The following is a 14,047-nucleotide window of genomic DNA, read 5'->3' as shown; positions in this document are numbered from 1 at the left end:
AATCATAATTTTCGTTTATCAAAAAGAAATTTAAAAAAAAAAATTCGAAAAAAAAGAATTTCAAAAAAAAATTATAAAAAAGTTCGAATTTGAAAAAGTATAATTCGAAAACATTAAAAAAAATTATTTTTTATTTTTTATTTTTTTAATTTTTTTATCTTCTTTAATTTAAATAATAATTTATTATATATATAACTAACAAGGGCATAAGAGTCTTTTACCACTTAATGAAGCATGTATTTTTGAAAATGTCTTTTTAGTGGTGGTAAAAATGAAAAGTGGTACTATAAAAGTAATAAACATGTAATTTTCCCAAGAAATAACGGTTCAAGTGTCATTCTTTGGCTCCGATTGGATATCATCGCAAAAAAAAAAAAAAAAAAATTAAGCTAGGCAAATTTTAAAATTTGCATAATATTTATTAGATTGATCAAAATATTTTATATAGTATTTACATTATTATAAGACAAAATAAACTAATTACTACAAAATGTGAAAATAACTTAAAATATTAAAATACTATACTACTTTTCTTTTAAACATGTTAGTACTTACTATAATAAAGAAATTTTTTTAAAGTTTTTGTTACAAAAATAACCCTCAATGAAAAAAATGACTAAAATAAGTTTTATTAAAAAGTAAAATACATTTATACTCTAGAGTTAACTAATCTTAACTTGAGATTTAGAGTCAAGGAGTGAGATTTTGAGGTTAGGTTTTCAAATTTAAAAAAATAAAAACTAAATATTGAAATTTACAAATAAAAAAGAGCTATTTTGGTCATTTTTTTTATTGGAAGTTATTTTTGTGACAAAAACTTAAAAATAGCTATTTGAGAGAATTGCCCTATTATAAACATTTAACTTATTTTCAATAAACTTTAATAATAGATTGATATCTTATAATATTATAAAACAAATTCTAGTATAGTTTCATCATTAAAATATTTATTGTTATTTATTTAAAATTTGGAAATGGTGTATCATACAATTTAATAATATAAAAGTGTTTCTTTTCTAAATAATCAACTAAACACTTAATGAAAATTTCCTTTGAATTTTGCGATTTTTTTCATTTCGCGATTTTTCTTGATTGGCAAAATACTTGTGTAATCGCGTTTAAAAAGTGATTCCACCAATCCGCAAAGTTTCCAATCAAAGCCTTTATTTGGGTAGGAATTTCAAATTCTTGTTGTTGGTATCTCGTCGGTTGTCGAATGTAGAGCTGGGATCGAAACCCGCTGGTTCCGCCCTGTTTGATCCGCTGCAGGATAGATCAACCACTTTAAAAAAAAAAAAATTGCGGGTGTGAGTTGAGATTATTTTAAACGGGACGAATGTGGATCAGCCAAATATGAGTTGCATATACCCGCCAACAATTTAAAAACAAAATGTACAAGAATTTTTGTCGTAAAAGTAGATAAAATATTATAAATATTTTATTTTCATATTATTTTTAAAAACATGATTAATATATAATTAAAAATATTATTTTTGATATAACTAATTTACCAGCGGATCCGGTGGATTGCCCGTGGATTTTGGCAAAGCGGGTACGGATGTAAGATTTTTTGTTTGCGGATTATGTGGATTAAATTTTTGAATCAAAAAAATAAATTGATCTGTGGAAGGGCGGATTGATCCACAAACCCTACACTAGTCGAATGGGTTTGCATAGAAGGACAAATGAATAATACATGAAAATAAGATTTGAAATTTAAGGATTTTCACTAGCAGTAACAAAACCTTCAGTCTTGTATGCAGAAAAATTCTAAATTAATAAAATATTAATGTATTTATCACAAATTTTATAATCACCCTAAAATCAGTTCAAAATTTCTTTGAATCATTTAAATTTAGTATAAGAATACTCCTAAATTTTGTAATTTATGACATGTTTGTTTTTGTATCCAGATGCTTCATCTGAATGTTAATATTCAGATGATTCTCGTTTGGACAATATTGCATCATCATCTATATGCAATATCTAGATGCCAAATCTATAATATCTAGAATATTTAGATATTTGAAATGAAAAAAATATAGAGTTTGGATGTTACATTTTCATCTTAAAATTCAAAAGATTTTAAATACCTCTAATATAAATATAAAATTAATTAAACTAGTTATTATAATTATAATACAATATTGTAATCGAGAAATTGTATTTTTCCATAAAAACTAAAAATTGCGTTTTTCCGCCAAAATTATAAAATTTAGTTTTCACGAACACCGTAAAATCATATTTTCTCGCCAAACTGTAAAAATACATTTTCTACCAACACAGAAAAATCACGTTTTTCTGTAAAAATGTAAAATTACATTTTTTGCTAAAACCATAAAATCATAAAGTTGTATATGCTCATCAATATTATTAGCCTAGTTGGCATATGTATACTTTGTTAAGATAAATAATTTTCTTGACAACACAAAGAATAGTTTATAGTCCCCTTCAAGTATTTAAAGATCGTCTTCATTGCCCTTTAGTGTGTTATTGACTTATTTCTCGAACTTAATTTGGAATGACTAAGAAAACTAACCACATAATACATATCAGGTCAAATGTACATCATACAACACATCAAGTTTTATACAACATTAGAATAGTGGATTCTTTCAATATCACTTTTTCATCATCAATTTGGAGTCATATAAGTAAACTACGTGCAATGGACTTGTTGAAAAATTATTTCAACAGTTGAATAGCCACATTGAGGCTGTTGAATAATTGAGGAAAGTGACGTGGATTACATTTTATTGAATTCATTCAACCGGTTGAAAGAAGCAATGTGGAACCTACAAGAGTAACTTTGGCTTATTCTCAGCCATACAAAATGAGAAAAGTTGTCCACATTGTATTTTTTTTTTTGCTTAAAAACAATAAATCCGATTGGTGCAAGTGTCACCATACTATTAGCTGTTCAGATTTCATATATTTTTATCTCATCCAAATTTTTGAGATCAATTATTTTATTTTAAATAATATTATTTTATATAAAAATATATCAAAATTCATAACTTTCATACTCTATAAATAGAGTCTTGGTTCATTAGGTTTAGACATAGAGAAAAAAATCAGTTTTTGACTATAATATTTCTATATTCTCTTTTGTGTCAATAATGGATCAAAACAATAACCTTTTTAATACTCAAAACTCCACAAATTATCCTCTCAATTATCAAAATCTCAACAATTACCAATTTCAAAATTCAGCTTTCAACCAACCCCAAAATATACCAATTTTTTCTATGGCTTATGTTCCAAACTATCGTCCATAATATGGATCAATGATGCCATATTCATTTCCACCACCTTTTTTTATTCTTCTCCTTCCATGGGTAATGAAAATATTTTAAACGTTGGAACAATTAAATTTCCTGAATTTTCTACACAAACAACTCCTGGAGGCATAAGCGGGTCACTCTCAATGCAGAGGATCCGCTTCCTACTCGCCGGAAAAGCCCCAAATGGACTACTGCATAAAATTTGGTGTTGCTAGGTGGATGGATTAAATATGAAACAGACAACATTGTTGGCAGAAACCAAAAAGTGAGTCATATTGGGGACAAACTGCTGAGTACTGTAACAAACATTGCTCATTCGATCTTCCTCATGATGGAGGTTCGTGCATGAATCATTACAACTACATGAACAAAATATTGGGCAAATGGATTGGTGATTATGATAATGCTAAACCTATGCAGCAGAGTGGGTGGTCAGAGAATGATGTTTTAGCTAAAGTGCACGAACTATAGTCAAGTGGTAAGAATGGTCATTTCAATTTATTGTCAGAATGGCTCGCTGTCCGTGATCAACCACGCTATGGTAGTCAAGTAGGAGGAAAAACAGGTTCGGGAAGTAGTGGGTCTAAGAGATTCCACGAGAGTGATGCAAGTGACTCAAATTACTGTTTGATTTTTTTATGCTTTAATATGTATGTTTTTTTTTATTTAATCATGTATATTGTTTCTTCTACTTTAATAAGTGTGTCAATGCAGTCTGTGACCGTTGGTGCAAATCAAGGGGGTAATGTCTCTTTATGATTTTTATGCTTTATTAATGTTATTTATTTTTTCTGCTTTAATCATGTATTTTTTTATTTTCTACTTTAATAAATGTCTCGATGCAATCTGTGACCATTGGTGCAAATAAAGGGGCAACGTATCTTTATGCAAATCAAAGGGTAACGTCTCTTTATAAATAGAAACTCATTTTTTCACATAACCAAAAACACAAATTTAATCTTACTAAAAAATCAATGGATCCATCGGAATTCCCTTTTGATATCGAAGCCTACAAAAAGCAGTCTGAGATCAAAGAGAGGTATATTGTAAACCAGTTTAGAGAGCGTATAAAAAATATAGAGGAGGAACATGCATCTCGTAGCAAAAGAAAATATTTTAAGAGAGATCATGTAGCAGTGAATCAAAGGATGATCAATGACTGGAATAATATCAAATGCATTTATAAAATGAAAAAATATCTGGTTCACGAATTATTTTGCGGATCAGTTTTGCTTACAAAGCAGCATCATGATGCATTGTAATAATATCAAATGCATATATAAAATGAAAAAAATATCATCACAGACGTGCGGATCAAAATCTAGTCTATTCTATTAAAATTGAAGTACAAAATAATACTTGACTATTTTTAAGTGGGGTTCTACCGATTTTATTTTTTATTTTTACTTATTCTAACCACTTCATTTATTATTTTCTTTTGATTGTTTTATTATATATTTTACATTCCGTTTTCACATTACCACATTAATTGTATTTACCATAATAATTCAATGTTATTTATTTTACGTATCAACCACACTAATTTAACGTGTCACTTAAATGAAATTGTTCTATCAGTAAAAAGAATTCAACCCGGTTAACAAAATTATTTTTATTTGTTCACATAATTAGTTAGACATGAGCATTAATGTATACTTTCGGACTATGATGCACGGGGACGGCATATCATTGACTTCTCACGTACCAGCTGCGTTTCGGGGACGGGTACGGCGCGGGGACAGTGTGGAGACATTTCCGAAACGTTTCAGAGAAGGTGGGGACGGAAAAGGTTTATGGGGACAGCGTGGTTAGGTATTGGAAACGTTTCTGATGTATAGTCGGTATAATTTTGTAAAAGATGATTATTTACTTTTTCATACTTTTTTTGATTTGGATAACAATTGAAAAAAAAAGAAACACGTCTTGTATAAAACAATTAGGGTTATAAAGTCTTAATCCATCTTCTCTTAATCTTAATTAAGTTCTTATTCTTTTCATCTTCTTTCTCAATTGTCAATTCTCACATCTAAGGAACACACAGTAAATATTATCACAAACTATGGTTTTGGTTTTTCAATGCTCACGTAAAAGAAAGTCTTAGACAATATTAAGATTAGATAGTATTTCTTTTGTTTCTTGTACGTATGTGTTTTTTTTTGTACGTAAAAGCTAAGAAGAGTATTAGACAAGAAAACAAACTCTATTTTTTGGTTTGTTTCATGTTTTCCAGCCAATTATATGCTTAATGCTTCTCAAGTTTCTTACGTGTGTGTGTGTTGTTTAGGTTTTCTGTATACAAGCTTCTCACAGTTTTTTTCCAGGTTATGACATCTCAAGGAGCAAGTGGTAATGTTGACAATGCTTCAGAAGAAGCTCCATTATGGAACTACGTAACTAAATTAGAGAAATCAGGAGCAAAAGGAGGCACTTGGAAATTTAAGTGCAATATTTGCAACGAAGATCGACAAGGCTCGTATTCCAGAATTAGAGTTCATCTACTTGGAATTAAAAACCAAGGTATTGTTATATGTAAGAAAGCAACAAGGAGTCAAAAAGCTGACATGCAGAAGTTGGAAGATGAGTTTGAGAAGAAGAAAAACGAGAGTGGTTCTCGAGCACTTCCTTTGCCTTGTGAAAAAAATGAAACGAATCCTGCTTCAAAGAAAAGAAAGTCTGCTGATTCTGCAATTGCTAGATCATTTGGTATTGAAGTCAGGGATCAACTAGATCAAGAAATTGCAAGAATGTTCTATAGTGGAGGTGTGTCGTTTAACCTTGCAAGAAACCCACATTATCATAGGTCTTACCAGTTTGCTGCTGAAAACAAGATTGATGGTTATGTGCCTCCTAGTTACAATAAGCTTAGAACTACGCTGCTTCAGAAAGAGAGAAACAATGTTGAAAGATTATTGGTTCCATTTAAGTCAACATGGAAAGAAAGAGGGGTGGCGATTGTGTCAAATGGTTGGAGCGATCCTACTAGAAAACCTTTGATTAATTTCATTGCTACTTCTTGAAGTGGTCCTATATTCTCCAAGGCTGTGAACTGTTTTGGAAAAGTGAAAGATAGATTCTTCATCTCTGGTCAGATGAAAGAGGTTATCAATGAAGTGGGTCATCAAAACGTTGTGCAAATCATCACTGATTATGCAGCAAATTGTAAGGCTGCTGGAGAGATTATTGAGAGTACGTTTCCTCATATTTATTGGACACCATGTGTGGTTCACACCCTCAATCTTGCTTTGAAGAACATTTGTGCAGCAAAGAATGTGGAGAAGAATGCTTCAACATATGAAGAATGCAATTGGATAACTGATGTTCATGGAGATGCACTTGCAATTAAACATTCATCATGAACCACAACATGAGACTAGCCATCTTTAGTAAATTATCTCCTCTTAAATTGCTTGCAGTTGCTGATACATGTTTTGCCTTTGTGATGCTTAAGAGATTGAAGCTTGTCAAAAGAGGCCTTGAAGCTATGGTCATAAGTGAGGAGTGGTCTACTTATATAGAAGATGATGTGGGGAAAGCAACTTTTGTGAAGGGCAAGATTCTTAGTGATGATTGGTGGGAGCAAGTGTCATACATTATTGATTACACAAGACCAATATATGAGATGCTAAGGTTTTGTGACACTGACAAACCATGTCTTCATTTAGTATATGAGATGTGGGATTCCATGATTGAGAAGGTGAAGTCTGAGATCTATAAGAAAGAGAAACGTCCAGTGATTGAAGTTAGCCCTTTCTACACGGTTGTTCATGAGATTTTAGTAGATCGTTGGGCAAAAAACAACACTACTCTGCATTGTCTAGCTCACTCTTTAAATCCAAGGTAATTGATTTTAAATTATATTTTTTTCTTTTTGTTTCATTGCCTCATATAAGACATATTTTTTCATTGTAGATTTTATAGTGATGAATAGCTAAGTGAAGATTCTACAAGACTTGGTCTACATAGAGATCTAGAAGTCTCAAGTGAGAGAATGAAGTGTTTTAGAAGATTGTTTCCGAGTATTGAAGATCATCTTAAGGTTATGGATGAATATGCTTTATTCTCCATGAGAACTGGTCCTTTTGAGGATTTAACATGCATTTCGATGATGTTTACTATGGAACCCAAGAAATGGTGGGCTAACTTTGGTGCTCAAACTCCTTTCCTACAGACTTTGGCTTTTAAGTTGCTTGGACAGCTTAGTTCATCTTCATGTTATGAGCGTAACTGGAGTACTTACTCATTCATTCATTCACTTAGACGGAATAAGTTAAATCCAAGTCGTGCTAAAGATCTAGTTTTCATCCACAACAATTTACGTTTCTTATCAAGGAACTCCAAGCAATACGAAGAAGAAAAGACAAAGATGTGGGATGTTGGTGGAGATGATTTTGATTCTATGGAAGATATGAGATATTTGGAGTTTGCAAGTCTTTCACTAGATGAACGAAAATTGGAGAATGGATTGATGGATGATTAGTTTGTTTTTTATTTTACTTAAGATATTATAGTAATGTTTTATTTTATTTAAAATGTTATCATGGTGTTTTATTTTATATGAGAATTACGCTTTGGTTTTAATATTTATATATATATATATATTTAAATGTATAGACGTATCCATGCCGTACCTGTATCCATAAATTTTAGGTTTAGCCGTTTTCCGTCCCTGCCCCTGTCCCCATATCTGCCCCCGTATCCGTCCCGGTGCAACATAGCTTTCAGATATAAATCGGTTCTTACGGGTATAGAGTTTTTAGATTTTTAAATTAAACTATGTTCAGGTATTATAAATTTTCGGATAGGGTTCGAGTTGGATTCTTTCGAGTTTAGGTGTATTTTTAGGAATATAAAAATATCTAAATAACCTATAATTTTAAAATGTCACTAAACAGTTTATAAAAAAAATAAAAATTAATATCCGTACAGGCGTGCGGATCAAGTTCTAGCATGTACCTACGGGTGTCAAAATGGGTAAACCAACCCAAACCAAACCATATCCAAATGGTTTTAAGCTTATATGGGTTATGGTTTTAACCAATCCATTTAAGTTAATGATTTAATGGTTTTAATGGTTAACTCATGAACAATAATTTTATAGCTTAAATGGTTACTAAGTAAAAATATTACTTTGGGGCTGAAAACAAAAAGAATACTTAGACTTTTGATAAATACAATTATATGGTTTTGGTGTTAAAAACAATTTTATTATTTTAGCAGAGAAGATAATTTTGTGATTTTAGTGCGAAAACTACTTTTAACATTTTTCCAGGAAAACAAGATGTTCTGTTTTAGTGGAAATACAATTGTATGGTTCTGGCAAGAAAACACAATATTACAGTTTTGGCCGGAAAATACAATATTGCAGTTTTGGTGAAAAAAGACAATTTTGCGGTTTTGGCGAGAAAATTCAATTTTTCGGTTTTAGTGGGAAAACTCAATTTTACGGTTTTGCCAAGAAAACATAGTATAAAGGTTTTGGCCGGAAAATACAATATTGCAGTTTTGGCGGGAAAACACGATTTTGCGCTTTTGGCGGAAAAAACTGATTTTGCGATTTTGGCAGGAAATTTCAAGTTTGCGGTTTTGGCGGGAAAAATTAATTTTATGGTTTTGGCGGGCAAACTCAATTTTACGATTTTTGCAGTAAATTCAATTTTATGGTTTTCACGAGAAAACACGATTTTGCAGTTTTGGCGAAAAAACTCAATGTTACGATTTTGGCGGGAAAACTCAATTTTGCGGTTTTGGCGGGAAACTCGATTTTATGGTCTTGGCGGAAAACTCAATATTACGGTTTTGGCGGAAAAACTCGAGTTCAGGGTTTTGGCAGTAATTTCAATTTTATGGTTTTCACGAGAAAACACGATTTTGCAGTTTTGGCGGGAAAACTCAATTTTTCGATTTTGGGAAAAAATAAATCTTGCGGTTTTGGCGGGAAACTCGATTTTATGGTTTTGGCGGAAAACTCAATTTTATGGTTTTGGTGGGAAAACTCATTTTCACGATTTTGGCGGGAAAACACGACTTTGCCGTTTTGGCGGGAAATTTTGATTTTACGGCTTTGGCGGGAAATTATGTCATATGTTCAGTTAAAATCACTATCTGGTTTCAGTTTATTTTTCAAAATTTTAGGTTTGTAAAAGTTATAACACATTAAAATTGTATCTTAATTTATTTTTTTTAGTTCGGACAACTAGAGTTTGAAGGTCATTTGGCTTTTAACCATAAACTATGGTTGTATCTATTTTTATTTATAAAATCTCTCTTTTATTTTATATGGTTACATAATGGATTTTCTATAAGATTTTACTAAAACAGAGAATAAACTAATTTAGTTTTGGTAATTTTAATATATCATTTTATCGTATTTTCTGTGAACCCAATATTTATTTTTTACACAGAGGTGCGGAAAAATAATGGAGTTGTAAATAGTTAGAAATAAAAGAGCAACATTTATGTGGAAGCCCCCTAGCGTATTGGTTAAGGTTTAAAGGCTTCTACACCCATGTCTGGGGTTCGAATTCCAGACTATGCAATTTCTTGCAGATTATGGGATGCGAAGCTTTCGGAGGTTCCAGAGTACTATAAGCAGAGCCGTTCGTTGTGGTCGCCTGTTGTGGTGAGAGCCAGTCCATCGAGGATGTCGTACATGCAGAACTGTCCGTGGTTTCAAGTGTTTCGAAGAGAGCTTCATCGTGGAATCATTATTCGTGAAGCTGTTCATCAATATCGCATATGTTGCAGGTAATTGATCATCATATGTAATAGATTTAAGATTATATGATGATGTAATGTGTTATCCAACGTTAAAAAAAGAGCAACATTTATAAATATGTGCTTATTTATCTATAAATAATAATAAGGATAAGGTTGTTATTTCTTAATATTATTACATGTCAGTTCGATATTAGCGGGTTGATCTCTGTAACTATTTATTAATCATCCCAAATTCAAAACTCTTTATCGTTTATCCAAGATCAATGATTTGAGTTTGCAATATTCTCAAACAATTAACAAAAAGTTAGTCAAAACTGCAAACAATCACTAATTAGTAGTCTTATCGGGTATGGTAAAGATTTAAATAAACTCATAAAAGTTTAGTCAAAATTTCCAGATAATTTATTACTTGTATTTATGGTAGAAGGTTGAATAAGGATATTGTACTAATATGGTAAGAAGATTAAACAAAACATTATAATATGGTAGAGCTAAAAATCAAAACACATATGCTATATATATCTGAATAACTTAGTCAAGATTTCTTATGCGTCTTTTCAACTAACTAAATATAACTGGGATTCAAGAGATCATTCAATAAAGAATTTCTATCAGTTTTTAAGGTACACCTGCAAATTTTATGATAAATCTAATCACTAGTGATATTATTACATATCATATTTTTATATTGCATCACTATCACAGAATATATTAATCTTTTTCATAATATATTTAGTTTTGAAATTATATTGATTTACTTATAAGAAATAATACATATTCCCAATTTGATATTTTGAAAGTTCTTTAAATAGAAAAATTATAATCGTAAAAGGCATGTAATTATATGTTTTAGAACAGTGTTTGTCCAAATTTTATGATAAATCTAATCACTAGTGATATTATTACATATCATATTTTTATATTGCATCACTATCACAAAATATATTAATCTTTTTCATAATATGTTTAGTTTTGAAATTATATTGATTTACTTATAAGAAATAATACATATTCCCAATTTGATATTTTGAAAGTTCTGTAAATAGAAAAATTATAATCGTAAAAGGCCTGTAATTATATGTTTTAGAACAGTGTTTGTCCATTTCCGTCGTGTTGCATAAATTTAAATTACATTTTTCTAGTGGTTCACATTATTGTATAGACTAAGGAAATATTTTTTCTTAATCTCTTGAAATATTAAATTTTCAAAAAAATAAATTGTATAGAAGCATTAATTAATTATTTGCTTGCAATTTTTGAGTTTATATTACTTAATGCAATTTTTGAATCTCTTTGATTTCCCAGTTCATATAACAGAATCTCATTATTGTTTCTTTAAATAAAATTTGGGAGTTCAAATACTTAAAATTGTTTGTAATTATATGTAGTAAAAAAACATTCTGTTAGATTCTTGGAATTGAATGCTGTTATTCATAGTATTATTTTGAAATTTACAGGAATTGATGTCAAAAGAGATGGCTAAAATAATTCGAGATGTGCTAATGCTAAGAGAAGATCAGGCTCCTAAAGTTGGAGCAAGCCTGAGCCGATCTGAACCAAGGAAGATTTTAATGGTTGGCATTAAACCTCACATACCTGACTTGAATGTGAAACCTTGTTCTGATTCCGACGAGGAAGAAAAAGGAGAAATTGCAAAAGAATTTCAGAATCTTGCAGGTTTAAAAACTCATGATGCCTGTTACGTTAATAATAAGCTTTTGTACGAGCTTGAGGTCGAGATCATTGCTCGTCTACCATGCTTTGAATATTGGAAACTGCAGTTTCTTAACAAGAAATTCTTGCAGTTATTAAAGAGCTGTGAAATTTTCAGGGTGAGACAAGAAAAGGGACTTGTGAAACCCCATGTGATTTTGCATTCAGGGGCTGTATCTAATTGGGAAATGTTTGATAAGGATTTTAAAACCTTTCGGAGACTTCCCAAAGTTCCTTCTTCTGACTATTGCTTTTTCCACAGCGATAAGGAAACAATTAGTGTGGGTACTCAACTAATTGTCATAGGGAGAGAAATAGATGGAATTGTGGTGTTTCGCTATGAGCTAGAGAATCATAAGTGGTTCAAAGGTCCTTCAATGATCACACCGAGGGTCATGTACGGTTCTGCAAGCCATGGTAAAACCGCATTTTTTGCAGGAGGCATTAAAATGGATGAAAATGGGAACCCTGTTGTTGTGCAAACTGTAGAAAAGTATAATGCTGATACAAAAAGGTGGACTATGATTAACGGAATGCATAAAGCAAGGAAATTCAGCTCAGGATGTTTCTTGCGTGGAAAATTTTACGTCCTCGGTGGCCGAGATGATAATGATAAACACCTCACTTGTGGAGAAAGATATGATGAGAGGACCAATTCTTGGGAGTTGATACCTGACATGCTAAAAGACATGACACTCATTGCGCATTCCCAATCTCCGCCCCTTATTGCTGTTGTTGATGACAATCTATACATGTTAGAAACATCTTTGAACGAGCTTTGGGTATATGATATAAACACAAATATTTGGAAAAAACTTGGTGTTGTCCCTGTGAGCGCAAACGCTGCCTTCGGTTGGGGGATTGCGTTTAAATCGATGGGAGACAGACTTCTGGTGATTGGAACTTCTCACTCTTGGCATAGGAAGACAGTAGTGCACTCATGTCGTCCTTCTCCAGACGTGGAAGAGCAGCACTGGGAAGAAATAAAACATTGGTGTGTTGGTGCTGAGCTCCCACAGTTTATTCATAACTGTTGTGTGATGTTTGCTTAAAGTTTTCTCCAAGGAAAACTTGGAAACTTATTTGTTTTTGCATTTGTGCTTAAAGTTGTTGCATTTGGTTTTAAGTTGTTTGGTTTGTGTTTTTCTGATTTTTTTGTTTTTCATTTGGGATACTATTGTTGTCTATGTAATGGTTATTTATTTATTTTGGTTTTGTTTTTTCCCTCTTGAGCCAAAAATGTCACTGACAAAATAGATAAAACCAACCCAAACCAAACCATATCCAAATGGTTTTAAACTTATATGGGTTATGGTTTTAACCAATCCAATCCATTTGACAAATGGATTATGTCAATCCATTTGACAAATGGATTGGGTCAATCCATAACTCATTTAAGTTAATGATTTAATGGTTTTAATGGTTAAGTCATGAACAATAATTATATAGCTTAAATGTTTACTAAGGGTCTGACTGGTTCAACCGCAGCGGTTGCGGTTGCGGTTGCGGGAGTTTGCGAATGCGGGTGGTTGCGGTTTCTAGCGGTTTTAAGAGATTTGTACGACTGGTTCTGCGGTTAGAAATTGGTGCGTTTGCGGGATACTTATGACTGGTTAACTACCAAATGCAGCAGCGGTTAAATAATAAATCAACAATATTTACATTTTATACAATTATAAAAATATCAAAAATAATAATATTATAATAAATATAAAAGTTATATTTAGAAAGTTATAGTTTAATATTTTTAAAAATATAGAAAATATTTTTATTTTAAAGTTTTATAATATTAATTAAAATATAATAGATATATTTTAGCATTTTTATAATTCCAATTTAAATTTTTTTATTGAATATTTTTATTTTTGTATTTATATTGTTTTAGAAAAAAAAGAATTTTTTTTATCCTCCCGCAACCGCCCGCAACCGCAAACGCTAGCTGGAACCAGCTTTTGAATTTATGAGGTTCAGAGCGATTTAGAGCGGTTTGAAGCGGTTTGGAGCGATTTGAGTGATTGTTGCAAAACGCCAACAACCGCTACCAACCGCAAAAACTGCGTTTGCGGGTGGTAGCGGGAAAACCAGTCATACCCTAAGTAACAATATTACTTTGGGGTTGAAAACAAAAAGAATAATTATACTTTAGACTTTTGATAAATACAATTATATGGTTTTGGTGTTAAAAACCATTTTATTATTTAAGCAGAGAAGATAATTTTGTGATTTTAGTGAGAAAACTACTTTTAACGTTTTTGCGGGAAAACAAGATTTTATGTTTTAGCGGAAATACAATTTTATGGTTTTGGCTAAAAAAACGGTATTACGGTTTTGGC

General features: G+C 31.3%; 2 protein-coding genes across 4 annotated transcripts; both read left to right on the top strand.

The window, feature by feature from the left end:
- Positions 1–120: 120 nt before the first annotated feature.
- On the top strand, positions 121–13,354 carry LOC103832980 (F-box/kelch-repeat protein At3g27150-like). 3 transcript variants are annotated; one of them, XM_033277773.1, is made up of 2 exons: positions 121–3,621; positions 3,708–13,354. In XM_033277773.1, exon 2 carries the CDS (start codon positions 11,465–11,467, stop codon positions 12,764–12,766), a length of 1,302 nt encoding a protein of 433 aa, XP_033133664.1. In that variant the 5' UTR covers positions 121–3,621; positions 3,708–11,464; the 3' UTR covers positions 12,767–13,354. The 3 variants fall into 3 exon arrangements, with proteins under 3 accessions (XP_033133664.1, XP_033133663.1, XP_033133662.1); XM_033277772.1 differs by having other exon boundaries at positions 122–3,621; positions 3,705–13,354; XM_033277771.1 differs by having other exon boundaries at positions 126–7,121; positions 7,194–13,354.
- LOC103832979 lies at positions 5,609–7,761 on the top strand. The gene is made up of 4 exons (XM_033277517.1): positions 5,609–6,240; positions 6,304–6,470; positions 6,698–7,121; positions 7,248–7,761. The coding sequence occupies exons 1-4, from the start codon at positions 5,609–5,611 to the stop codon at positions 7,759–7,761; spliced, it is 1,737 nt and encodes a 578-aa protein (XP_033133408.1).
- Positions 13,355–14,047: the final 693 nt, after the last annotated feature.

This window comes from Brassica rapa, chromosome A08, assembly GCF_000309985.2.
Source record: "Brassica rapa cultivar Chiifu-401-42 chromosome A08, CAAS_Brap_v3.01, whole genome shotgun sequence".
Classification (NCBI taxonomy): Eukaryota; Viridiplantae; Streptophyta; class Magnoliopsida; order Brassicales; family Brassicaceae; genus Brassica; species Brassica rapa.
This window is presented reverse-complemented; position numbering and strand designations above follow the sequence as displayed.

Bases quoted from the DNA above. Each gene is read 5' to 3' on its own strand.
- LOC103832979 (XM_033277517.1), top strand. From the start codon at position 5,609: ATGACATCTCAAGGAGCAAGTGGTAATGTTGACAATGCTTCAGAAGAA. The intron at 6,241-6,303 runs GTCAAATGGTTG...TACTTCTTGAAG, and splicing joins GAAAGAGGGGTGGCGATTGT to TGGTCCTATATTCTCCAAGG. The intron at 7,122-7,247 runs GTAATTGATTTT...TGGTCTACATAG, and splicing joins GCTCACTCTTTAAATCCAAG to AGATCTAGAAGTCTCAAGTG.
- LOC103832980 (XM_033277773.1), top strand. From the start codon at position 11,465: ATGTCAAAAGAGATGGCTAAAATAATTCGAGATGTGCTAATGCTAAGA.